This window comes from Cricetulus griseus, chromosome 6 (assembly GCF_003668045.3).
Source record: "Cricetulus griseus strain 17A/GY chromosome 6, alternate assembly CriGri-PICRH-1.0, whole genome shotgun sequence".
Taxonomy (NCBI): Eukaryota; Metazoa; Chordata; class Mammalia; order Rodentia; family Cricetidae; genus Cricetulus; species Cricetulus griseus.
The window spans coordinates 6,441,908-6,469,255 of record NC_048599.1 but is presented as its reverse complement, the minus strand read 5'-3'; the positions used below and the strand labels follow the sequence as shown (position 1 = coordinate 6,469,255).

Sequence of the window (27,348 nt, the reverse complement as noted above, 5' to 3'; positions counted from 1 at the left end):
AATACATAGATTAATAGGTATGGGTTAATAATTAAGAAAGAGCTAACCAGGCTGGGCGTTGGTGGCGCACGCCTTTAATCCCAGCACTCAGGAGGCAGAGGCAGGCAGATCTCTGTGAGTTCGAGGCCAGCCTAGTCTCCAGAGCGAGTTCCAGGATAGGCTGTAAAGCTACACAGAGAAACCCTGTCTCGAAAAACCAAGAGAGAGAGAGAGACAGAGAGAGAGAGAGAGAGAGAGAGAGAGAGAGAGAGAGAGAGAGAGACAGAGAGACAGAGAGAGAGAGAGAGAGAGAGAGAGAGAGAGAGAGAGAGAGAGAGAGAACCAGTAAGGTTGGGACCAGGTGGAACCAGAGGGACAGAACCTCTGGCTACACAAGTCCTTAGACTGAGGAATTGTAAGGTTTCCATCATTGTTTTCCGGCTGTGAGCTCAATGGATGTGTGGATGTAGTCTGGCAAGAGGGTAAAACTCCAGCTGGTAGGATTACAAACAACCAAAAGTTGCCACTGTTCACTGTGTGGGGGACTGTAGGTTCAAGGCCAAGAGGATGGCAGATTCAGGGTCTAGTGGAAGCTGTTTCCTGGTTTAGACACAGAGCTTTGCTATGTCCTCAGTGACTTATGCGGCAAATGTTACCCATGGCCAGGACCTGAGCCAGGAGTTTCCAAGATTTGTTTTATTTAGTTAGATTTGTTTATTTTACTTATAGGTATGAGTATTTCTGCCTGTATGTGTGCACAGGCACCATATGCTTGCTTGGTGTTGGATACCCTGGAACTGGAACTCAGCATGGTTGTGAACATCTATGTGGGTGCTAGGACCAGAACCCAGGTCCTTTGTTAGAGCAATAAGTATTCTTAATTACTGAAACAAGTCTCCAGCCTTGCTTCCAGGTTCTTGGCCTTTTATTCAAAGAATTGGAAATGAGTACCCACACAGATTTTCAAAATAAGCAAGACTCAGTTTATCCAGAGCAAAGCAATAGTGCAGACGATGCAGGGATACACTGTCAAGATTGGCAGCAGCCCCAGGATGGAGAGTAGCCAAGCACAGCATTTTCACTCAGGCCATCCTGTTACAGGGTGCAAGAGAAGGAATCTATTAATCATTTTCCTATTGCTGCTATAAAATGCCATAACCAAGGCAACTTATAGAAAAGGGGCTTATTTGGGCTTATACTTCCAGAGGAACAAGAGTCTATGGTGATGGAGTGAAGGCATGGTGACCAGAGAGCAGCACCTGAGAGCTCACATCTTAAACTACAAGCAGGTAGCAAAGAGAGAGCCCACGCCCAGTGCCATATTTGCTCCAGCAAGGCCACACCTCCTAAACTTACCTAAAAGACAGCACTAATTGGAGATCAAATACCAAGCATCCGAACCTATGGGAGTCGTTCTCATTCAAATCACCACAGAGGGTTGGTTTCTAAGGGGTACCATTTGTGTAGTTCTCTCCTTGGACTGATGGGTTAGGTCATATATTCATAATTCCTGTTGTAAATGTTCTTTCCCACAATGCATCTGATTTCAACCATATGCATACCTAATTATGTACAAGCATAGATGGTAAGTAGGAGATTTTCCCTAATTTGCCTTACTGAGCACGTACTCAAAACCAATTCTGACTAGATTAACCATTCTCGTCTTCATATCCTGACACATCTCAAGTACGCTTGCACAGAAACTGTCTAAATGTAATTTTTACTAGGGGCGGAGAAATCCATACCATTGTTCAGAGATAGGATTACATGTAGCCCAATGCAGGTAAGGCGTTTATAGGTTCTGAGATTACTAGGTGTATTGTTTAGAGAGGGGTGTGTGCGAGCAGTACATGCAGGTGAGAAAGCTGGGCTGTCAAGTGGTCTATTGCAAGAGATATGTGTTTGTATAACCCAAACTTCGAGGGGGGGGTCCCAGGGTTCCAAACTGTCCTCTATGCTTGCTTGCTGCATAAGGACACGAGATCCAAAGACCATCTCTTGTACTATCATGTCACAGTCAACACCAGCTCTCTTGACACAACCCTTGACACTGAGGAAGAGGAAACCTCATCTGAACAATTCTCTCCATCACACTGGCCTGTGGGTATGTCTTTGGGGGTTGTTTCTTGATTGCTGATTGATGCAGGAGGGCTCAGCCCACTCTGAGCAGTACCGGCCCTAGGCATGTGGGTCTATGCTGTATAAGAGAAGTGCTGAGAGAGCCAGGGGAAGCAAGCCAGCAAGCACCATTCCTCCGTGGTTACTACTTCAGTGTCTGCTTCCAGGTTCCCATTCTGAGCTTTGCTTTTGTGCCTTAGTTACTTTTCTGTGACGAGATGACAACTTACAAAAGAAAGCATTGAATTGGGGGCTTGCAAACAGTCTCAGAAGATGGGTCTATGAGCATCATGATGATGAGTATGGCAGCAGGCGGCAGGCGGCAGGCAGGGTGCTGGAGAAGTAGCTGAGACCTCGCATCCGACCCACCAGCAGGAGACGTGGGGGGTGTATTAACTAGGAATGACATGGGCTGTTGAAACCTCCAGGCCCGCCCTCCGTGGCACACCTCTTCCAACAAAGCCGCACCAACTAATCCTTCCCAAACAGTCCCAACAACTTCAGACAAAGCATTTGAATATGCGAACCTATGAAAGCCATTCTCATCCAAACCACCACATCTTGCTTCCTTTGATAATGAACCACAATTTGAAAGGACACCCAAATAAACCCTTTCGTATTCCAGTTGCTTTTTTGGTCAGTGTTTCAGCAGCAACAGCAACAGAAACCAAACCAGGACATGTCATCTTAGGGTTTCAGATTTAGTCCTAGAATTTGGAAGAGCATGGACGTTCAGACCAGAGCAGTGAGGTCATATTTAAAGTAGGAAATGAAGAAAAAGCACCACATGTGTAGTCGGAGTCTTCTAAACAGAGACAGACATCAGGGGAAGCGAACAGCAAAGAAAGAAGAGGCTCCTTGGAGGGCCCAGGGCCCAGACTTCACGGCCTGGCAACTTTCCAGTGTAACCTTTTCAAGACGGAACAACAGCCTGTGTCTGCCTGAGAGCAGGGGACAGTGGCGGAAAGTACCACAGCTACTTTTTATTCTGAATCTCACAATAGACCTGAAGTTTGAAATAAAAAGTTAACAATCACAGGGCCGTTTTCTGCAGTAAGGAAGCAACAGATGGTCCCACTTGGCACACAAGTCCAGCAGCCCAGGCTCATTTTCAGGTTAGGGAGGATTTGGATGTTCAAGGAATGTCACTGTATTAATTGTGTTTCAGTTGCTGTGGCAAAACACCGTGCCCAACACAGCTTATGGAAAAAAGTTTCTGTGATTCCAGAGGGCCCCTCATGGTGAGGACATCAAGGCAGCCAGAACTGCACCTTCAGTCAGCACAAAGCAGAAGGGGCTGACTGAACGTAGGCGTAGCTTTTTACTCTCACAGTCCACCTCCAGTGACATACTCCCCCCCCCTCGCAAAGCCACACCATCTAAAGCTCCCCAAACAGGAGACCAGGTGTGCAAATACCAGAGACCATGGGGACATTTCCTCTTTCAAACCATTACAGCTACCCAGAGGGGAGGCAAATAGGAAGGTCAGGTTTAGAGTCAAGCAAACGGGACTTCAGAGGCCTGGAGGCTGGACCAGGTGTATGGATGGTGGCCCAGGCTAGACCAGGAAGGAGGACTCACAGTACCCGAGGAGCTCTGGGACTTAACTTGGAGGCTGCCAGAAGCTGCTAATGTCTTCTTAAGACAGATACATTTATACCATTTGATATGCATATTTTTATTTTGTGCATTTATTTTCACTACACAGATAGGTACTCACTGGAAATGGCCTGATAGTCATTGGCAATAAATGCACCCAATATCCCACCTGTCCAAGGTAATTGATATTGGTAGATTGTCTTTCATTATCTTTTCCATTTGTTTTGGTTTAGTGTTAACTTGTTTTGATTTGTTTGGGGAGTGGGGTTTGAGACAGGATCCCATGTGGCCCAGACTGCCCTGGAACTCACTTTGTAGCTGAGAATGACTTTGAACTTCTGACCCTCCTAGTTTTAACCCCTGAGGATGGGGGATATAGCCTTGTGTCCAATCCTAGCATCTTTTTCTGTACAGAGTCCAGATGTGGACCACAGGTGTCTAAGCAGGAAGTTTGTTGAGCCGAGTTGGCTTCAGGGTAATGACAGGGCCAGGGCTGCCCAGGAAGAGGCTGGCTGGGGGAGGGGGCATGTGGAGGATACTGGGCAGTGAAGCTGGAGAGGAGGGGCCTTTGGGACATCCCAAGGTGTGTGTGTGTGGCTCCCTGGACAGGTTTGGAATTGGGGGTAAGCGTTCTTGAGGCTGATCTTAAGAGATTAAAGACGGGGGTGCTCAGAAGGGGGACAGCTTTGTCTTATGGACTTCAGTGTACAAGTGGGACCTTAAAGAAGATGCCTATGTGACCAGAGGACAGCTCCACAGACCAGAGTGAGCAGAGAGCCCTTGAAGGGCATCCTAACCCATGTGCAGGCTTCTGAGCACACCTGTGACATTCCCCAGCCAGGTGGTGCAGGTGAGCCCTGTGTGAGCCAAGGCCAGCAAACTGGCCCAAAGCTGCCAGAGTCTGGGTCGGAGGGATTTCTGCAGGGTCCAGGGCAGTTGCAGGGACCCAGATCCAGATCCCTGGAGGAACTGGAAGCAATTCAGAGAAGCTAAATCGCAATTGCCTCAGATTCTCAGTGGACGTACACAGTGGGCCCAGGAAGGGGGATTCTGTAATCACAGGGCATGAGGGACTGTCACAGAGACTCAAAGGGAACCAGGAAGGATCCTCTTCATGGGCATGAGTAGTGAAGAAAAGAAACATGTGTCCAGTGTCTGTGTAGGCAGGAAATATGAAACACAAACTTCCACAGGGCCACCGCCCCAGCCGCAGAGCAACAGGCTCCTGCTTGTTCAGATCGGTCAAGAGTGCTCATGCGTAAAACACAGAGGCAAGCTTATGACATCAGCCTCCCTGCCTATCTTACAGGTGTGAGCGCAGGCTCAGAGAGAGCATCGGCCCAGTGTCCATGAACAAGAGCACCCAGCTGCCTCACGCTGGCTGCTTGACCAACGGCACCTCCTGTCCCTTGCTCTTGCAGGAAACCCACGGGTGCTTGGGAAGAAGACTTATTTATTAAGGGATGACGTAGGAAACACACACTCACGGATACAGTGGGAGATGATGCTGTTCCCTCTTCGTCCACCAGGGAGGGATCCAAAAGCTCCAGACCAGGTCATTGAATGGTGCTTGACACACGGACAGCGCTTCCTGTCCCTTGCTCCACCTGTCCTACCTATGGCGGAAGCGATGAACAAATGTGCTCAGGAGAGAGGGGCGGTCTCGCCTGTATGTTCCTCCAGGACTCTGAGAAGCGTGGCGGGATTCCTGGGCTCCCTGCCTCTCCCTAGTCACTGTATTCAGTGTGACCAGGCCACCTATAGCTGAAGTGTGGCCATACTGTGTCAACCCAGGCTGTACTCATCTCCCTGCTGCAAGTCCACTGAATAGTATTGGATGTGTGGAGAGCAATGAGCCAAAGGAAGGTGACGGAGATGCAGAGTGTGGTGATGGTGGTGGCCATGGTGATGATGGCAGTGATGGTACTGATGGTGATGGCGGTGGTGACGCCAATGCTGGCATGTGGATGCTGGCGACAAACGTGATGTTGCCGATGGTGCTGCCAGCTCCAGACTTTCTCTGTGCTCACTTTGAACAGGCACCTCTCTCAGCACTGTGCATATTATTTATAGTCCTTCTACCCTTTCTGTGAGGTTCCAAATAGTTTCCACACGTAAGAACCGAGACGGATTAAGGAGCTTGCCCAAGGTCCTGTCGATGGTAAGTGTAGTAGGGATGGAAAGCTGTGTGACTTGAGTGTACTCAGTCAGATGGCCACCAACTATGACGCTGATTACAGTAGCAGGGAGCTTGAGGCAGGAGAAGGGTAAGTTTGAAGCTAGGCTGGGCTCCATCGTGGGACTCTGTGATACAGTAAGTCAAATGAGGTGGAAGATAAAACTCATTGAATTATAAAATACAACATGGAAAGGGGTCGGGAGAGATGCCCAGAGGCAAGTCTAGCAAATGTCCACGTGTCCAGGAAGAAGAGCAGCTTTCTGAGCAGTCTCTCTCCTCTCCCTGTGTGCCCTCCTTTATTTCCAAATCATGGCTGGGAAAACCAAATGAGGGCACGAGGAAATGCTGCAAGTGAGACAGCTACAGCCAGCTACTCTGTGGGCGTGGCACTGAGGGTGAGCATCCCTGACCAACACAGCCGGACAAAGGCTGCACTGTGAGTCAATCCCCGGATGTCTGTTGACCTCACAGCCCCAACTGTGTGGGCAGAACTGCAAAATGGCTCAAGGTGTCTGTCACATGCCAGGTGCGCCCTCTCTAAGTTGCCAGCATCATACCGCACAAGCAGATGCCAGACCTGATGGACTATTTATACCCTTGGAATGTCACCAAGACAGAGGGTGTTATGATCTGCCCATTCATCAGGGGCTCACAGCCACTTCTCCATCTGGGCCCCAGGATTCCGTGAGGACCTGCTCAGCATTATCAGCAGGCCACTCCAGAGATAAGCAGCCTTAACTGGGCCCCACTAATGGTATTATTTTAGGGACCACTCAAAGGGCAGGCTGGAGTGGAGGCCCAGGTCACCTGCCATTCTTTCCATTACCAACACTCGGAATAGATCAAACAAAGACCAGCACTTGTGAGGAGGTGGGGGCTCCGGGGAGAATTCCCAAGCTGAAAACAGCTCCTCCCAAAAGGCAGCTGGGAAAAGAATGTGTTCAGGGCGCCTCCGCCTCTCACAACACTCCTCGGTGAACAACTTCCAAGCCACAGCCAGGGTAACCTTACAGGGTGGAGGCACAAAGCTCCTACCTTGCAACTCTGGGATGAGGGACATGTTAAAGCCTGCTCAGACAGACCTCTGGTCGTCTGTGGATTCTGTTAGGAAGGGTCAGAGCTCAAATGTGTAATTCCGTTCTTCCTTCGGTGATGCAAGCCGCCCTTATGCAGCACAACTGTTAAACTTAACATCCTCCAGCCAAGGTCAGGTACGCAGGTGCAGACCTCTGAGCTCATGGTGGCCGGGCTCCTGGCCCCAGCCTCCACCATCATCACACAGCCTCCACCACACTCACGTAAATTGTCCTTAGGAGTTATTTAGTCTGTTATCCATGGCTTGCTTACAGCATTAAACAATGACGTGAGTTTGGGCAAACCGGCGGCTAAGGTCAGATGTGTCATTCTTAGCGTCCCCAGTCATTTCCTTTCTTACAAGAAGCAGAGGAAACAGCTACAGCGTGGGATGAAGGTCATGGCCCCCTCAGAGCTCGTACTGGACACACCTGAGAAACACAGCCCAGTACCACCAGAGTTGCAGGACAAAATCCTATTGAGTTGTCTAGCCTTGACATGGGAGAGGAAGGCCCAGAGACCAGAGCTAAGGCTCCCTCCAAGGTCATGTGACTAGTTGGGTCAGCCCCAACATCTCCTAACTCCCAGCCTGTTATTAGTGACATCTAATTACCAAAACACATCCAGTCAACTGTGCTATGTGCTGAGAGCTTTCCAGGTGTGATACAATGAGTAACAAACATCACTGGCCATCAGTGACCTTTTGAGCCACCAGTCCTGCTCCTACAGTCCATGGCGCTGAAAGTTCAGATATCTTGACCCAAGGTTGGTTCACTCACCATTAAGACTCACCATAAACTCGGGTATGGCGGACAGGGCTTACCATGAATGCCAAGAGATGTTCTCGTCATTCCTAACAAGAAATCCCAAGGGTATCAGAAACTGCTGGGACTGCACATATCTTTCTTCTTCTTCTTCTTCTTCTTCTTCTTCTTCTTCTTCTTCTTCTTCTTCTTCTTCTTCTTCTTCTTCTTCTTCTTCTTCTTCTTCTTCTTCTTCTTCTTCTTCTTCCTCCTTCTCCTTCCTGTCAGTATTCATAGGTAACTAATTATTATTTTATGTGTTGGGTGTTTTGCATGCTTGTTTGTGTACCACATGCATGCAGCAACCAAGAAGGCCAGAAGAGGGCATCAGATGCCATGGAACGTGAGTAACTAACAGTTGTGAGTGGCCATGTAGGTGCTGGGACTTAGACTCGCAACAGCATCCAGTGCTCTTAACCGCTAATCTGTCTCTCCAGCTCTCTGCTCGCCTTTTTTAGGTTACTATGGCAGCCTCATCAGAAACCACCCTTACCCTCTGCCCTGACCCTGCTCACCTCCTTCCACCCACCTCCGAAGACCTAAGCTTGAGTAGATCTTTCCTCCTTCTAGGACCCCTGGGTACACTCCTGTGAGACTTTGCTGGCATCTGACCTTTTCTTGGTGGTGTATTGTTCTCTGTACTGGCACCTGCAAATGGGGCCTCATCTCCCGGTAGTCACAGCTTTCATGCCCAGGACACCACCTAAGGCTTACGGACTCTCAGAGCGTCCTTGGTGAATGACACATGATAGACATCCCATTCTATCCCTTGGGTACAGGATCTGTGGGCACCCCAGGCAAAATAAAAATATGGGACACTTGTCCATAAACATTAATCAATTCAAGCCAGCCACAGCAAAATGCATAATTATACTCAGGGCCCTTTGGAGGGTGGAGACTGTGCCCTAGCCGGATGGTGGGTGGAACCAGACTTGAGGTGGGCCGGTAGAGCTGGGTGGGTGATCTCGGGTGTGAGTCAGCCCCCATAGTCATCTCAGCTGATCACAGAGTCAGGGCCTTGTCCTGGTAATGCAGAGGACTGTGGGAGTCAGGGAGCACCAGAGTTGAAGCAGTGGGGACAGCATGGCCCTCCTGGCCAGGTGTACCCTGCCTCCATCCAAGTAGCTGTCGAAACAGCCTTGGAGAGCTGAGTGTTTTCCTCATCTATTTTTATTTCCTCAAATCTGGAACCAACAGAGTCCAGTGCCAGAGTGCTGAAGGGTCTGAGCCAGGAGAATGGGGCTCCCGGGCCAATCGGAAATGTCTAAGGAGGTCATCACGCATGTCTTTGGCAGGGGCAGACACTCAATACCCCAAGTGTGGTTGGGACCAGCTGACCTGACAACGCTGAGTCCTAGAAGAGACTAAGGCTGGCCAAGACTGTCAGCACTACTTTCTAGAGGTGTTTTTCCATTGACATCATGAACAGTACCCCACTAGGGATATCATTTTATTGATTCTGTGTGTGAACAGTTGTGGAGGGCCCCACCCAGGGAAGACTACCAGCCACATGACCACTAGGACCTGTGCTGTTTCCACTGCTGAAGCCTGGGTCCGGTGCAGCTCTCAGACTTGTCCTGAGCTTGTTCAAGTGCCAAGTATGCTATGTGTCCTGAGTAGGCCTCCTCCAAACAGAGCAGTCAGGAGCAGGCCACCCCATGCTCTTCCCAGACACAACAAGGAGCTGGGCGATGAGTGACCTTCTGAAGAATTTGGGGTGACAAATAACCATTCTAGACAGATAACTGGGGTCTTGGTGGGAACCCCGGATTCAGCATAGCCCTGTAATTGTGCATTGTGCTTGTTGTTGACACTTTAATGTCTGTGCAGCCTCTGTGTTGGTTCCAGATGTGTGCAATGATGCAGCCTTCCAAGAAGCTCGCAAGAGGTCTGCCATCTGTGTGACAGGTCCCTTCTTGAAGATGGTGGGCACTGTTCCTAAAGAGAGGGCCTCCTGAAGGTAGTGGGGTCCAGGCTGTTGAGTAGTGTGTAGAGAATTGAGCTGTGTTGGCCCCAGGAGACTCTTGACACTTAGCTTCCACAAAAACCACAGAAGAAAGGACAATGTGCCCTTGAAAGACTCCTCCAGAGGGTACCCAATGTTCCTGTGAGAGGCTCCTACAGAGGGGACCCCGTGGCACCAACACCCTTCCCTGCTTCCACAGTGGCCACCAGGCCCCGGAAGGAGAAGGGAGGAGCCGCAGTCATGGGGAATCCAGGTCAAGGTCATGCAGACCTTCCAGCAGTCCAGAAGTGGGAGGGAGCCTCCAGGCTGGGCATGCCGTTCAGAAACTCAGCCTGGATTCAAAGGGTGCCCACGGTTAAAAGCTGGGAGTCAGTGATCCCTGTTTCCTAAAGAGCTCTAGGAAATCCCAACTCTGGGGGACCTGGGTTTCAGAAACTGTTAGCTAGAGGACTTTAAGCAAGGTCTGTCTGTCACCTGTTGGTCCCAATATTAAACAGCACTTGGCAGAGAGCTGGAAGCCAAGAGAGGGGAAAGGGGATTGGAGCTGCGTACATCTGGTCTACCACCCATGGCCACAGGGCCTGCCAAGGGCCGTGGGAACAGGCTAGCCTAAGACAAACATAAAAGCCACTTGCTGTCCAAAGCTCACACATCTACTGTCGTTTTATTTTCCTAGGCCTTCTGGGACGTGGGCACAAATACATGTTCATCTGCCATTTTTGAAATGTCAACTGACCTCGCCCTTTGTGGGAGAGGCAAAGGAGTGTGGTGGTGACCAGGACACTGGCATCTCTCCGTTCAGCTACGAGCAGCACTCGGGGAGGAGCCAGGTGGCCCGTTCTGCTGGCTGCTCAAGAGAAACCCGAACTTCTGATTTGCAAAAAAAACATATTTGGCAATGAATTTGTGTTTTTAAAAACGTGTAAACACCCCTGGGAGTGGGGTTGAGAGGATAGGGAGGCCACATCTGGACCTCCGGTTTGTGGCTCTGGTCTTCAGCCTGGAAAACAGAACAAAAGCTAAATTGTCAGGACAGTGACAGCAGGGGTTTAGAAATTGCAAGGGCTGGAATGTGTTAGGAGCGGTTGCTGGGTCTGAGTCAACAGGGGAAGACAGAGCAGCCTGTCCAAGTATCAGCTGGGATTCTAGAAACATCCATCAGGTGACCTTAGTGCACACTTCAAAGACAGATGGAGCCAGATGAGCGCCGCTCCAAGCTTGGTGGGGCACACACCATTATCCAGGCCTGTGGTGGGCCGCCCACCTCCACAGCTGGTCTGCAAGGGCAGCCCCCAACTGTCCGGGTGACTGGCACTGAATGACGCCAGCTGTGAGGCCAGGGCTGCTTTCAAGTTTGGGGTATGCACCCCCTTTTCTCTCTTGTGTCTCCATTTTATTGGGATGACTAAATCCTTGACTATGTTAGCAGTAAACACAGCTAATTTACCCCCTACCTCTCTGAAGCAGCTGCTGACGGCTGGGCTGTAATTCAATCAAGGCGCTTTGCCATGCAGCCTACCAAACTCAATGTGCTGTTTGGTTCTGTCCCTCCTTGCCTGGAGCCCCACTTCCCCAGGGCCTGGACGATAAACATCCCGTTGATGGCAGAGATCAAGGTCTCGGGTTCTCAGCAGATGAGACTCCGGTGTCCAGGAGTCCCGAGGTGAAGGGAAAGACACAAATACACACATGGTCTGACAGCCAGAACCAAATGTCTCCTTTTATTGCAAAGTCAAACCCCCTTTTTACTCTATTTATACAGATTTTTCACTAAGGACCATTTTGTGCGACAGCTATGGGTACATCGGTCCAACTGTTAATAAATAGTCTTAAATAAGAAAACAAACAGATTGAAGGAAAACGACCCCATTATTCTCCACGAGGAGCCTTTGAAAAGAACTTCAGATGGAAATAAATAATCTCTTCGTCTTGTCACAATTATTTACACATTTAAATGTACAAAGACACTGCCTGCGGGCGGACCAGGGCCATGAGCAGTAAAATGTGCACCAAGAGGGAGTCACACAAAAAGCCCCAGATCTGCCAGCACACAAATTACAAGATGAAACGCTCTTCCTCCACTTATTAGTGGAGGCTGCAGCCCAAGCTACCAAGGAAGAAAAAGTAAAAATAATAACAGAATCAGATCCCAGTGTTTCCAGGATCACAGGCGTGGAGAACTGGTTCCCCGTGAGACCAGGTGCTACAGGGCCATGGGTCCCACCTGGCTAATCCCATTCTTCATGTGGGCGCAGGAAACATTGGCAGACAATCAAGCCCTCGACACAGCTTTTGCCTTTGAAGCTAAAAGCTGGTGCATGACACTTCGGGCACCACAGACCCAGGCATGGTGGGCTTGCTTGAGCCATGACAGGAACGGCCCCTCTGAGGCAGGAAGTGTGGTTAGGAAATGACTCTCAAGTCCATCTGAGTCTAGTACATCCCTGTACCCAGGATCCCTCAAGTTGAGGAACCAATTTGGTTCAGGGCCTTCTGCTAGGGGTTGAGAGTAAGGCGAGGTGGTCGTAAAGGGCAGGACCTGGCTCTGGAGTTGGGCCAGAGAGGTGCCAGAAGGGCTTTACTTAGAGGACACTGCCCTGAATTCCTTGTCCCTGTGGGCTTTGGGCATCCCCTGTGCTGCCTCACCTAGGGCTGGAGTACAAGTTCGGTCCTGCCCTCTGTGCTTGTTCACTTTGAATTTCTCTCATTATATCCTAGCATGGGGCAGGAATTAGGACCAAGGGGCTAGCAGAGCCATTCCAAAATCTGTGTGTTTCACATGTGTGTGAGTGTGTGTGTCTCCCTCCTTCACCCCAACATACCTTCTTGAGGCCAGCACTCCCAAGCCACTTCTAAGCAGACATCCCTCCTTCCGCTCCCTACACAGTAGATTTGGGCAATTCTGGGTAAACACTGGGCCCTGCAGCCTCAGAAGGAAACCAAGTGGAAAGGAGGGGGCCTCCCCAGCATCCACGGGTCCCAGCTTCTGTTTATGAAATCAGAATAAACCAAGGAACGGGGATAAATTGTTTAGGAAAATATATCTGTAACATCCTAACCATTTTCATTCATGGGTTTTATTGTGACATTTTATTACAGGGACTTCTGCTTAGTCTTCCTTCACCACAGACGTTAAACACCCACCCTGGCTATGCCCTTGCTCCTGCTGCAGCTGATGGCCTGGCTGAAGGACACTTGTGATTACCCCTCAAGGACTCAGAGCACCACAGAGACCATGTGGCCAACAGACTCTTTCTCGGAAGATATTTTTCCTGCTAGATGTTGCCTGTGGCAGCTTGTAGGATCTTGTGCGCAGTGTGCCAGAATTACAGACTGCTTGCCAGCCACTGGGCACTCGGGTTTCTAATGCCTTACGTATTTCCAGTGGGGGAGGTGAGGGGAAGGCTCAGGAAAGGTGACAGGTCTGTTCGCTCCTCGCCGAGGTGGGCAGTGAGAGACTAGATGTTGAGACGCCACAGATCTGGAACAACGTGGCCCAAAAGGTCAGGCTCTCAGAAGAGGCTAGTGGCAGCCACAGGCCCGGACCACCATGTTTCTGTACTTCTTCAGGATGACGTTGGAGCTGTCGTCAAAGTAGAGGACAGATATGGCGTTGAGCTGGGTGGGTGCGCAGCAAGGCTTAGGCACCGTGTCCGGGTTGATGAAATGAACCTGCAAGCCACCAACGGAAACCATGGTGAGAGGCGGCGAGGCCTTCTGCGGACTTCTATAGTTCTCTAAAGACCATCAACTGTCTGGCTAAGATGACTATAAATGACAGGTGAGCATGTCTCATGGCCCAACTCAGCCCACGACTGCCTCCACCATGCAGACGAGGGAACCAGCACACACAGTCTTCCTGCACACATCTGATGTGGTAGACACAGCTGGGGCTCCAAACTGAGCCTCCTCCCTGACTGCTGCACATTCAAAAAGCACTCTGTCTTAAGGGATGGGTTGTAGCTCAGTGTTAGGGTGCCTGCCTAGCACACACAAGGCCCTGGGTTCGATTCCCCAGCATCACAACAATTATAAAGACAGGGCTGTTTTTTGTTTTGTTTTGTTTTGTTTTATATATTTGAATCACAAACAAGTTTGAATTACATGACGATCCCAGTTCAAGACAGGGCTGTTTTGCTCACATGTACCTCTGCACCCCACAGAGCAGGAGTCAGACAAGGGAAAACTCAAATGCCTTGCAGATTCCATGTGAGTACCTTTGACGAGCCAAGTGAACCTGGAGGAGGCAGCAGGGAGGAGTGGGGACTGGAGCAAACTGAAGGGAGAGGCCACTCCTGCAAGCTGACCCAGCCCAGCTGGCCAGTCCATGCCATTAAGGATTCATGACCCCATGCCAGACAGGCCAGAGATTCAGTTCTCATGTGTTACCAGGTTGTTTGAGATAGAAGCTCTTACATCCCAGGGCTGGCCTTGAACTTGCTATGTAGCTCTCACCTCCCGAGGGCTGGGTTGAAATGACAGGCCTGAACCACCACACCCAGTTCATTCAGTGAACCCCAGCGCTTTGTGCATGCCAGGCAAGCGGTCTACCACCTGAGCCCAACCCCAGTTCCTGATTTGTTATTAATGGGCAGCTTCTGGGTATTGAGCAAACCAGGAATGGCAAACAAATATATCTCAGCAGCTGGCTTGGCTCTCGGCTCACGGCCTCCAGGCTGTGACCTCTGAGGTGGCTCCTTCCATCTCTTCTGATGGACAGTATCAAACCCTTCCACACCTCTACCCTCCCCAACTTGCTCCTCTTTGAATAAGTGTAACAAAGTCCTCGGTGTGTCGGCTCATTTCCACTGCATCTCACTAGGATGCCCCAAGAAGGTTTTACCCCTGGTCCACATGACCACAGAGGCCTCCTCCCTCCAGCACCGGACACTTTCATGCACCCTGAGGTAAAATGCTAACAGAAGCAGCTGTGCCCCTAGGCCTCTAAGGCCATGGTAAAGGGTGCCTGGAAGAGCCCTGAAGGCAACAGGACACAGCACCGTCCGCGTGCTCAGAGCAGGTCAGATAAGCCACACTGGCGGCGCACCAGGTTCCGACAGCTCATTCCATCCCTGGCTGCAGACTCCATCCCAAATGCAGTTTTGGAGTTTATGGTCCAGGGAACGGGAAAGTTTTGGAAAACCAGTACTTAAAGATAGCCCTTGCTAGCCGGATGGTGGTGGCGGCGCACACCTTTAATTCAGCACTTGGGAGGCAGAGGCAGGTAGATCTCTGAGTTCAAGGCCAGCCTGGTCTATAGAGTGAGCTCCAGGACAGCAAGGGCTACACAGAGAAACCCTGTCTTGGGGTGGGAACGGGATAAAGATAGATATCCCTTGCTGCCTGGTTTGGGGTGCAGGCCTATAATTCCAGCTTTTCAGAGTCTGAGGCAGGAAGATCACAAATCATAACACAGTATGGCATGCTGACACCACATATAAATTCATCTTTATACCACTATATGCCTAAAACATTTTTTTCCAGCCTTTTATACAGCAGGTACCCACAAGAGTCATGACACACTTGGACAGACAGCTGCTCAGGTTCTGGGTAAAGGCAGTAGAAGTCACTCACACTCCCCATAGGCCACCCCTCCCCCCAAGAGGCACCCACCAGTGTCTGGACGATGGCATGGTTGGTGGCGTTCATGTAGGAGTTGAGAGGGAAGGCACACTCCCCTTCACAGTAGTAGGCAGCATAGCCTTCAGGTGCAATGATCCAGTCCTGCAAAGAGAGGAGGGTGAGGCCAGGTCCTAGCCAGACTCTGCAGAGAGCCCAGGGCAGTGTCCCACCCCTGTGTGTCCCACCTTGTGTGGAGTCCTTCCTCATGGACAGGGGACACAGGCTCAGGCTATGCCCTTCTGAGTTATGGGGTCCCTTCAGGGGCAGGAAAGGGAGCGTGGTTTTTGTGAGCCCAGCAGAAGGGAAAGAGAAGCGACTTGAGGCTTGGAGGGGACACCCTTGTGCTATGTCTCCTGGACCAGAGGTGCAATAGCAGCAGGGAGTGACCCATAGATCAGAGGCCATGGCTAGAACCACCCCTGTCCTGCTAGGGATGGCGTTGCCTCAGCTCCATCCCAGGTGAGTCCACCTCACAGCCCAGACCTTGCACCCACTGGGTAAGAACAGCTACAAATAAAACCCAAATGATACTGTAAACAGTTAAAACAGTTTAATTTTTTTGCACCTTCTTTATATGTATGAACTTTGTAGATGGCAACATTTTGTTCCCATTATCAAGCCAGGGCATGTCTGTCAGTCTAAACCAGGCCTCCCTGCTGGTGCACCTTCTTGAGCAAGAGGCTAGTGACCCTCTGTGGCTCAGGTCATCCAGGCAGGGTGTTCTCTGAGCTCTGGAAATGTACTATCCTGCTGCAGGAGCACCTGGCAAGCACGCTAGAGAAACAGCATGTGCAGAACCCTCACTTCCACCACAATCGCCTGCTTGCTTGGCTCAGAAACAAACACCCAATCTGAGTCACAGAACAGGATGGAGGAAGGGAGGAGGAAGCTGGCCCTCCAGGGCTCTATTTGAACACATGGTCATATGTGGGAGAAGCAGCCAGCTAAGGGATGGGACTAGGGTGTGCATGAAGAATGAAGTTCACATTTCAGAAGCGTGGTGTTTCAAGTTCTGAACCAAGAGTCAGTCACACCTTGGGTGCCATGGGACATCATGGATGTCCTCCTATGTTCAGACCAAGTGCTTCTCTCAGGTCAGGGCTCGTGGTATCTGACATCTCACCAGCAGACAAGAGCTGTGGACTGGCCTGGGACTGAGCTGGCTGAGTGCTTGCCTAGCATACAGGACACTCTGGGTTCCTTTCCTTTCCCAAAACTAGTCATGGTGACACACTCCTGTAAACCTAGTACTTGGGAGGTGGATACAGGAGGAGTCCAAGTACAAGGTCATCTTAGGCTACACAGTGAGTTTGATGGCAGCTTAGGACATATGGGACCCGGTCCCTGAGAGGAAAAAGACATGAACTGTGGCACACTGTACCCATGGAGACAGCCCTGTGGCTGTCAGGGACGGAGAAAGCCCCAGTGTGTGGTAGCTCAACCATCCTTACCTGCCAGCCGAGGTCTCGGAAGCTGACATACAGCTCATGTTTCTTGCAGGCTTGCCTCTGGTCAGTGCTGCTGTTTTCTGCATGGACACGGAGGAAAACCCAGGGAGGAGAGAGAAACACATACATGTTCAAATCCCTTTGGTTCTGCAGGGGGGAGCAGCCCCTGCACTCAGGGGCTGAAGGGCAGTGATGGCTCAGAAGCCAGCTTGAGGATCTACAGCCTTCATGGTTACCTCTGCCCTTTAGTAGAGGCCCCCCGAGTCCCGTTCTGACTTATCCTGCCTCCAGACCACTCTGAGGAGGCCCACCAAGTCAGCCCCAAGATGCTCATGTACCTGCAGGTACAGGGGGTACAGAACCAAGGTTGGGTTCTGTACCAAAGCTCACAGCCCTCAGCAGCAGCAGCTGAGTTTCTTTATGGAACAAGAACAGGGTGCTTGGGTTTTCTAGAAGGACGGAAGTTTGTAGCATTTGGGCTGGAGAATGCACTTTGTAAACACTGGGGATCTGTCTGTCCCTCTCACACAGCTACGGAATCTTCCTCTACTCTGCAGCTGTACAAACAGTTGGTACTTAATTAATGCCTTGCCCAGCCTGACTTATCCTAGAGCTTCCCATCACCTTGTTCATCCCCTGTCCTTGCCCATAAAGCCTGGGACCCTGGTCTACACGACAGAGCCCTGCAGGCCAGGTGCCTGAGCGCTCGGGGAATGTCTCATCCTCACACACCCTACAACCACCCATACGTGACGACTGCTCCCTCTGAGCCCACTGACAGGTCACAGGGTGTCTGGTGACAAGTGACACATCCCTTCCAGTCTGCTTCTCAGAATACATAGGGATCCAACCTGCACGGTTCTGAGGTCAAGAAGAAATAACACAGGCCAGGCTGTCTCAACATAAAGGTCAAAGGTCAGGACATTATCAGAGCACAGGCCGCAGAGCTGGATAACTGGTCTACCTTCTGGAACAGCTATGGAAAAGATAGTTAAGGTGCCATTCACCACTGTGGCAAACCCGGGGGCTGCAGCTAGCACTATCCACCTGACAAGCCCCATTCCCCTCTTCTCTGTAGGGAGGCAGGAAGGAAAGAGAGAAGTGGACCAACTCCTCAGTCCAGGGTGAAGCAGTCTGAGCAAGATATGGTTCTAAGTAGGATCACCAGAGCCAGATTGCTCACAGCTCCCAGTCAGGGCAGATCCTGAAGCGAGATAGGAGAAACAGTGCAGTGACAATTAGCCATGTCTGTCACTCTGTCATGTGCAGGGAAGGGGCAGATCCCAGTGAAGATCTTTGGTTTAACATTGGAAGCTAGCTGTGGGCATGCCATGGGGGCTGGGCCCTTGCTTGTTCTATCTGGGGTTGTGGCGGCCCCAGGAGAAGGTGGTTGGAATTCCCCCAGTATTCTCAGGCCCTTCTTAGCAGAAAAGCAAGGGAAGGGAATAAAGGAGACACCTAGTTCCCTTGCCCCCAATCTTGTCCCATCCACTCCACCCAGTACAGCAGAGAGCCAGTGAACAGCACACAATGCCAGCCACCAGCGGCTGCACAGTCAACTCTGAAAGGCCCTGCCCAAGTAGCAGGCAAATTAGGACAGGCGCTCCTGTCCTAATTGCTTCCACACTGGAGGGTCAGCTGGAGAAGATGGCCAGTTCCCAGGGTGTTGGATTGAAGGGAACAAGGGATGCAGGTTCTCCACCTGCATCTCAGTAGCGGTTGGAGCCCTGGAGCAGGGGTGGCCCACAGGAAAGAGACTTTCATGAAGAGGCATGCTGGGACATGTGTCTCCAGCCGGACACATAAAAGATGATGTGCGTGCAAGAGAGGATTCAACTTGTGTGGCCCATCATGTGAGGTGTGAGCACTTCAAAGGCACTGGGCACACGCCTACGCACACGCACAGGCTGCCTCACCAAACCAGGGTGGGGCCCCAGTCCTGTTTTGTTTTTTTTTTTTTTTTTTTTTTTTTTTTTTTTTTTTTTTTTTTTTTTTTTTTTTTTTTTTTTACGTTAAACTTCCAGGCAGGGTTTGGAAGCACTTAAAACGAGAGTAGGGAGTTTAAATCTACAGGAGTAGGCAGAATCTGGGCCAGATGGACCAGCTGTCACTCAGGAGAGTGAGGACCCTGTCCTGGAGCTCTGGAAGTAGGATCCCTGTGAGACACCGTAGGTTGGAGCCCTCAGCATATTCCTGTCACTCCAGACGCAAACATTGTAGATCTATGAGACAAGGTCGCCTTTGCTGGCACGGGACATGCCGGAGCTTCTTGCTGGCTGAGTTTGCAAAGGCTTCTGGGAAGTTTCAGGTTCTGAAGGGACCCCTCCTTCACCCTGTGCTGTGCCCACCCTCCCTAGAGCACCCAGCATGACCTCACACCTACACTGCACACAGCCTGATACCATAAAACTCCCACTCCTGTTTGGGATGGATTTCAAACTCCAAGATGAGACTCCCAAGAGAATTCCACCCACCTGTGGCTCCAGCTGCTGCCTCCTCTGTCCCGGCCACCAGTCTCAAAGGTGTCAGAAAAACCATGAGACTTAGCACCCTCAGGGAGCAAAAGCCTCCGAAGTGGGACCAGCCTGGCCTTGCTCACAGGCCTCACTTCAGTTACCATAGGGACACTTTCTGCACCCCAGAATGAGCCGAGGAGTTAACCAGTCACCATCCCCAATCCTGGGTCAGTCACTGCATATACAGATGAGGGTGACAATCACTTCTACCTGTCCCAAATAGCTTCTATATCTAGGCTTACACCACAGAATTCTAATCCCAGCAAAAACAAGGCCCCCAAATATGAAGGAACTCAGTCTTTTTTTTTAATTTGGGGCTCACAGACCCCTCTGAGGAGCCTATAACGGGCCCTACCTGACAAGACAGCATGGTTATGAAGCCCCTATCCACGCTGAGGATGCTAGCAGAGCAGGTAGGTGTCCCTGGGTGACTGCTCAGAACAGCAGCTTGCAGGCTGTGCGTGCCTCGTCCTCAGTTAACCTGTTTTACAAATCAACTGCCCCAGGGGCTCCATGTTGGGTCTGAATGCTGAGGCAGACAGACTCTCCATCTTATTTATATAAGTAAAATAGCACCGTCAGCCGCCACGCCAGAATGCGTGTGCCGGGTCATTTATTTGTATCTATAAACAATGCCATCTAAGAATATTGCTTATGTCAGAAACATCAGACTAATGAGCCGTCCATCGTACCAGATGGAACTCTCTTACCTGGGCTAGAATTGAAGGAGCAGCCGACACAGACATGCTGGCACAGTGACCCAGGTCCTGGTCACTGGTCATGAACCTTGCCCAGGAAAATTGCCACAGGGAAGGACTCCAGCCCCAGCCCCTGTCCATCACCCTCAGCCCTCTGCAAATCAACACCAAAGCTCACGTAGATCTGCATTTGACAACTCTACTCTGGATGGACCTGAGCTCAACCTGAGACTCCTTTATCTAGTCCCCGTAGAGACTTTCCTTGCAGCCGGGTCGGCTCTGCATCTCCAGCTTTAGGACAGTCTTGCTAGGTAGCACTGCCTGCTCCCGAACCCTTCTTATCCCCTCTGTAATGCATGTGTAATATGCCATGCTTCACACGTGTAATGCATGTGTAATATGCCATGCTTCACACGTGTAATGCATGTGTAATATGCCATGCTTCACATGTGTAATGCATGTGTAATATGCCATGCGTCACACGTGTAATGCATGTGTAATATGCCATGCTTCACACGTGCAATGCATGTGTAATATGCCATGCTTCACACGTGCAATGCATGTGTAATATGCCATGCTTCACACGTGCAATGCATGTGTAATATGCCATGCTTCACACGTGCAATGCATGTGTAATATGCCATGCTTCACACGTGTAATGCATGTGTAATATGCCATGCTTCACACGTGCAATGCATGTGTAATATGCCATGCTTCACACGTGCAATGCATGTGTAATATGCCATGCTTCACACGTGCAATGCATGTGTAATATGCCATGCTTCACACGTGCAATGCATGTGTAATATGCCATGCGTCACACGTGTAATGCATGTGTAATATGCCATGCGTCACACGTGTAATGCATGTGTAATATGCCATGCTTCACACGTGTAATGCATGTGTAATATGCCATGCGTCACACGTGTAATGCATGTGTAATATGCCATGCGTCACACGTGTAATGCATGTGTAATATGCCATGCGTCACACGTGTAAGACATGCTGAGTCATTAATTGTTAAGCAGTTAAGACCGACTTACTACTTAAGATTGGAATAAAAACCTATGATTGGAAGTGGCATGTCTACCAAGGGAAAGGGGTAGTTGGTGAATTAAAGCCAGTGAAACTGGCATAGCCTCTGGGTATCTCTACCCACTGAAGTCTCCCCAGGGCACTGGAGGACACCCAGAAACAGTAAGTCCAACCGCCACAGCAGGCTACCTTTTCCCTTCAGAAATTAAATGACTCAATTTCAAGACAAGAGGGAGAAGCCACGTGCAATGCAAGGTGCCCTGAAGTGGAGAGGGGCAGGGGGTGGGGTGGGGGCGAGGCAATGGCCTAGTGGCCTCACTTTTTAGTTCTAAATAGCCCAAACTCCCCTGGGTGTCTCCTCAGAATCCCAAGGCCAGGAGTTGGAAGACTGAGCCAGTTTGGAGCCCTCACAAGCAGGCTTGCTAGATTTGTATCTAGCCTTGTCTTGCTTCAAGGTCACCAGAGTCCTGGAGAAGCTGCATGCTGGACAGGCATGTCCTAGCTTACAGGCTGATCTGTTCTGGAACCACCCACAATGCATTTGCACATATGGTCCCCTTTGGCTGCTCAGACCTGCATTGGCCTACCTGCCACACTGGCCATCCTCAGTGCCTCTTGGTTCTTGGGCGTCTTGGAGCGGTTCTGGCTGCGCTGCTTGCCCCCAGTGGACCGGATGCTACGCAGATGGACCTCTGTGGCCTTGAAGAAGGCCACCATGAAGGGTTGCTTGTTCTGGGGTCCATGCCGCCCAATCAGGCCCGCCAACTTGGGGTTGATGCTCTGCCCTGCAGAGGAGGTGCTCGTTACAGAGGTGTGGGGACAGGGAAGGGGTGGGGGCACCATTCTCCTCTCACCTCACCACCCATCCACTGCTATTCATTCATCCGGGAAGGACTATCTGGGCAACCCCAGGAGCTGTTTTAGGGGTGCAGAGGTCTCAGCTAGCGCAGGGGTCTTAGTGCAGCTCACACTGCATTGGCCAGAGTGGGTCAATTGGTTGTGCCAAGGAGGTGAGCATGGAGGCCAAAGCCTGATGACAAGGAAGAGGCCACCAGAGGAGAGACCAGGTGACAATGAGGAATGAGTCCCAAGTATGTGGGAAAGTGCACTATGGGTGGAGGGCCCTGCAGAAATTAAGGCTTGGAGGGAAAACCCTGAAACCAGGAGGATGAGGGCCTGCTAGGAGAGGGAAATGGGATCACAGGGAGACAACTGATGACAGTCTGGAGGCACAGATCACCTCCAGACTGTGGCAAGCATTTTGCCTGAACGAGGTCTTGGCAGGTGGAAGCCCTTGAGAAACAGCTAGGCCATGCAGGACAGGGCTTCATGCCAGGGGCCAGGGGCCTCGTGAAAAGCGAGAGGCTACTCGTCCCCACAAATGCCAGGAACTGTCTGAAATGGAGGGGCCAGGCAGGACCTTCCTGGGCCCAGGGAAGGCACACAGACAGTGGCAACTGTGTACAGGACTTCTGCCCTTACCTGGGGACAGTTAAGCTCTGGTCCTTGGGAGCCATCAGCTTGTAGAGCTTGGTCACAGACACCCAAAGTGGAACAGGAAGGGGCTATAGAAAGCTGTGCTACTGAGCTACTGAGCCGGGGGCTTCTAAGATGACCGTGGGCTGGCCCTGAAACTGTACAAGCTGAAGGACAGAAGCCAGGGCTCGGGCTGACACAGCTGAACGGCCTAGGAGGTTCCAGCTGAGGCAGTGGAAGTGAGCCTGGTAAGAAATGGTCAGATTCCTGGGCACCCTGCCCCAGACCCTCCCGCTGCCTCTGCTGTCTGCTTAACGGTCCAAAAGATGCTGATTCCAACTTTCTGTTTGGAAAGAGTCACATGAAATTGGGGGCAGGGGAAGCCAAGCTTGGTGGTGCATGCCTGTTATCTCAGCTACTCTGGAGGCTGAGGCAGGAGGATCAAAAGTTCAGTTCTTGTGGGACACTGAGACTTGCCTCAAAATGAAAATATGAAGAAGACTTGGAATGGGATTTAGCTCAGTATAGAGTGTAATGTGTGCAAGGCTGTGAGCTCCACCCCAGTATCACACACACACACACTCACTCACATTTGCACACTCTACACACACTCAATTCACACTCACATTCACACACTCACATTCACACTCACATTTACACACTCTCACATTTACACACTCTACACACTCACATTCACACTCTCACACACTCACATTTACACACTCTATACACACTCACATTCACACTCACATTTACACACTCTCACATTTACACACTCTACACACTCACACTCACACCCATACACACTCACGTTCACACACACATACATTCTCACATTTACTCTACACACTCACATTCACACACTCTACACACACATTCTCACATTTACACACTCTACACACTCACACACACTCACATTTACACACTCTACACACACACACACACACACACACACACACACACACACACACACACGGGGGGGGATGGCATTTACCCACCAGCCAGCTTTCTGCAGTGGGAATACCACAGTGGCAGTAATGAGTTTCAGACCTGGAAAATAGCAGGTTTTGATGTGTTTTGAAGGAAACTTAAGGAATTTGCTGAGAAACTGTGAAAAAAGGCCGAGGAAAAGACAATTCTGCAAGACTGGAACATCCTTGGCTAAAGCCATGAAGGCTTTACAAAGATGGGAAACCAAGGCAGGGGGCTGGGGAGTGGATCATGGGAGACAAAGTATAGTTTAACCTAACAGATGCTGCGTGAAATCCCTTCCTGGAACCAAGGGTCAGGGTTAGGATGGGGGGGCAGTGTTAGGTTAGGGTTAGGATGGGGGGCAGTGTTAGGTCAGGGTTAGGATGGGGGGGCAGTGTTAGGTTAGGGTTAGGATGTTAGGGGCAGTGTTAGGTTAGGGTTAGGGTTAGGATGGGGGGGCAGTGTTAGGTTAGGGTTAGGGTTTGCAGTTACGGTTAGGGTTAGGGTTAGGATGGGGGGCAGTGTTAGGTTAGGGTTAGGGTTAGGATGGGGGGCAGTGTTAGGTTAGGGTTAGGGTTAGGGTTAGGATGGGCACAGGGTTAGGGTTAGGGTTTGCAGTTAGGGTTGGGATTAGGGTTTACATTTAGGGTTAGGGTTAGGGTTAGGATTAGGGTTTAAGGTTAGGGTTAGGGTTAGGATTAGGGTTTACAGTTAGGGTTAGGGTTTATATTAGGGTTAGGGTTTACAGTTAGGATTAGGGTTAGGGTTAGATTAGGGTTAGGGCCATGTTGGCAGCCTGAGGCCCTCAGCTGGCCTGGGAAGGACCTAGGGGAAGGAACGGACAAGCTTTGACCTGGGGAGTCAGGACATATAGGCTGGGGCCAGGCTTCCTGGGTCAATGTTCTCACTTTAACAGCCCCTTCCTGCCACCACAGTATATAGCTCAGCTCAGTTCTGTGTCTTAGGGGATCTGAATCCAGGAGGACAAACATGACATTTGACTCCAAGTTCCCTCTCTCTTCCATAGAGAATCAAGGATTTGCAGCAGAGTGTGCAGGCTCCCCTAATTAGGAAAGATCTTGAAAAGCGTGGACAGGAGTAGGTACCCCCAAAAGACTCTGGAGATCCAGAAACCAGAGTTAGAAATATGGACATGAACATCCAGGCTGTAACAACCAATCTTGATTGTCAATGGAAACAAACCTCTGATTATGTATACAGGGCAGTTTCTAGACTGGGTTAACTGATATGGGAGGACCTACCCTCAGAGTGGGCAGTATTACTCCTATCTCCAGGGTGGACTGGGTCCTGGAATGATTATAAAGAAGAAAGGAGGCTGAGTATCCATTTCTGTCTGCTTCCTGGTTGTGGGTACAATGTTACCAGCTGCCTCACGCCCCAACACTGTGATAGACAGTACCACCAAGTCATGCTTCAAAACAAAGTTTTCCTAAGTTGCTTTCGTCACAACACTGAGAAAAGTGACTCACATGCAGGTCCTGGGCTGTCTGCCCCAAGGCCCTGACCGTAAGATGGCTCTGTCCATCTTCCCCTGATCAGCAACGCCGAGCTCCTTAGAAACAGCGTTTAACGTCACATCTGGTGATGGGTACCTCAGACTTTGATGGAGATGATGCTGACTGCATACAGCAGAACACCAGAGCGTCCTGCCTAAAAGCGTGCAACTCAGAGAGCAACGACCCCGAATCTGACCTCAGATGGGGCTGAGTTGCGAGGAGACACTTCACTGTTGCAGCTGCTACATCCCCAAGTCCGGTGACAGAAGCAAGGCCAGAAAAAGTGATGGTTCTGGAGCTCCTTGGCCCCTCCCCATAAGGAAGTGACATCAGCTAGTGTCCCCAGGCAGGTCAGACCTGGGGAAGCCCAGCCTCTAGTGCTTGGCTCAGTCCCGGGAGCTGGTGTGGTTTTTAAGAGCTCATGTTTAAGAAAACACATTTCCCCAACCCCCATAATTTACCTCCCCCGGCTTTCATCATCCAGCTCTCCTGCATTCTTGAGCAGGGTCCCCCCCAGTTCATCCATCTATAACATGAGCGAGTCTATAAAAGAAACCATTAAAGCTAGGCCCGGAGGACTTGTGCTTCCCCCCTGGAAGGCTTTTAGGGCAGAATAAAAATGCCTGGCCTGAAACCCTGATGCCTCTCTGGACCCCTTAAATCCAGGTGCTAAGAGTGGGCCCAGTCCTTGCAGCCATTTTGAGCTGCTGGTCAGTGCTGGAAGCTGTCAGCAAGGCCACCTCCATCGGTCACATCCTCTGCTAGGAAGGAACCAAACCCAGCACCTGCCACCAGCTGCCGGCACAGCCTTGATTTCCTCCTGTGTAAAATAGGACGAGGCCATTGGTCTCAGAGATTCCCTGGTATATGGCACACTTTCCACCTAGGCAGCTTCACTCAAGCCGACTCAGCCCTGGCCCCAGGGCTGGGTGGGATGGAGCTTGACAAGAAGCACTAATCCTCCTGGTACTGTCACCGCCTGCTCAGGGTGAGACGTGACCCAGTTGAGCCAGAACACAGAAGAGAGGTGTTCTGGAAATTTCTAGAAAACACACTTGCTGCTCTAAAGTTTGGAAGAAACTTGTTCTCTCAGCAGTGTGTAGGGAGACAGATGGCATTCCCGAAACTACCCTCTTGTTCTGAGCCCAGGGAAGCCATACATCCAAACAAGGGCTACCCATGGAAGGAACAGCACAGATGGGGTCTATTTTGACACAGCTGTCACTGGGCCAAGCCAGCCTGCAGCCTTCATTCTCAGCCCAGCCACCACCAAGACTGCCCCACCTTGATGACTGAGTCTAGAGCCTGGGATTATCCTCACCCCCTCCTCAGAGGCTGGTGACGGGAACATGGGCACAAGCTGTCTCTGGGCTGGCATGGAGCTGACCCCCGGGAGCCAGTGCTGACTCTGTCCTCATTGCCTAATCTGGGGAGAAATTCTGGCTTTCTGTGTAAAGACTGGAAGACAATCCAACTGCATTTTGTTTGACCAATGCAATTATTTTGCATTTGAGAAGGGATTCTCTGTAAAGTCCAGGATGGTTCACAGAGATCTGCATTTAATGAACAATCTCTCTATTCTCTTACTCAGGTTTTCTTTTGCCATAATTTCCATTTTAGTAGCATTCATTTATGGCTTAAAGGAGTATCTCTCTTCCCTACATCCTCAGTAATATTTGACATCTTTGGGTATTGTTTCTCTAATTCCCTATCTTAATCAAAATGTATGCTTGTGTGAAGACCTCACATAAGATATGTAGATGTCTGAAGGACCACATTTAGAATCAGAGACACACTCAGGGAGGGAGTGTCTGTAAAGATCTCCTGAGAGGTTCTACTGAGGAGGGAAGACCACCATGAATGTGGGGGGCTGGGGTCCTACCGAGTGAGAGAAAGCCAGCTAAGCCCCAGCGTTCATCTCTCTCTCTCCTTCCTGACTGCTGACACACTCTGCATGACCTGCTCCCAGAACTTCTCTGCCGTGACAGAATGTCTCCCTTCAAACTACGAGCCAATGTCAAACAACCCCGCACAGTCGCGTAAGCAACCTTTGTTGGGTACTTTGTCACAGCTAGGCAACTAACACAGCCCATCCCACACTCCACACAGAGTCCACAGCGGCATTATTCCTAACAGAAGCAGAAGCCACAGACACAGCATGTGGGAAACAGGAAGGTGGAGGGTGCAACAGGTATGGGCCCTTGGAAGGTGACCTATGCCCAGGACGGTGCTCAGGCAGCCTCCACCAGGGACCCCAATGTCACATGACCCCTCAGAAGCAAAGGCTTCTGGATGGAAAGCCACGGCTGGCTGTTACTCTTCTGCCTTGTCTTAGGTGTTCACATA

The 27,348-nt window shown here is 50.6% G+C and overlaps 1 protein-coding gene across 1 annotated transcript in view; it reads right to left on the bottom strand.

Moving 5' to 3' along the window:
- Positions 1 to 13,240: 13,240 nt before the first annotated feature.
- Positions 13,241 to 27,348, bottom strand: part of Bmp7 (bone morphogenetic protein 7) — a 79,378-nt gene continuing 65,270 nt past the window's right edge. Inside the window, exons 4-7 of the mRNA XM_027423260.2 lie at positions 21,625 to 21,822; positions 16,792 to 16,868; positions 15,332 to 15,442; positions 13,241 to 13,390 (exon numbers count right to left, since the gene is read on the bottom strand). Coding sequence (XP_027279061.1) covers positions 13,241 to 13,390; positions 15,332 to 15,442; positions 16,792 to 16,868; positions 21,625 to 21,822 — 536 coding nt within the window. The remainder of the gene's footprint in view (positions 13,391 to 15,331; positions 15,443 to 16,791; positions 16,869 to 21,624; positions 21,823 to 27,348) is intronic.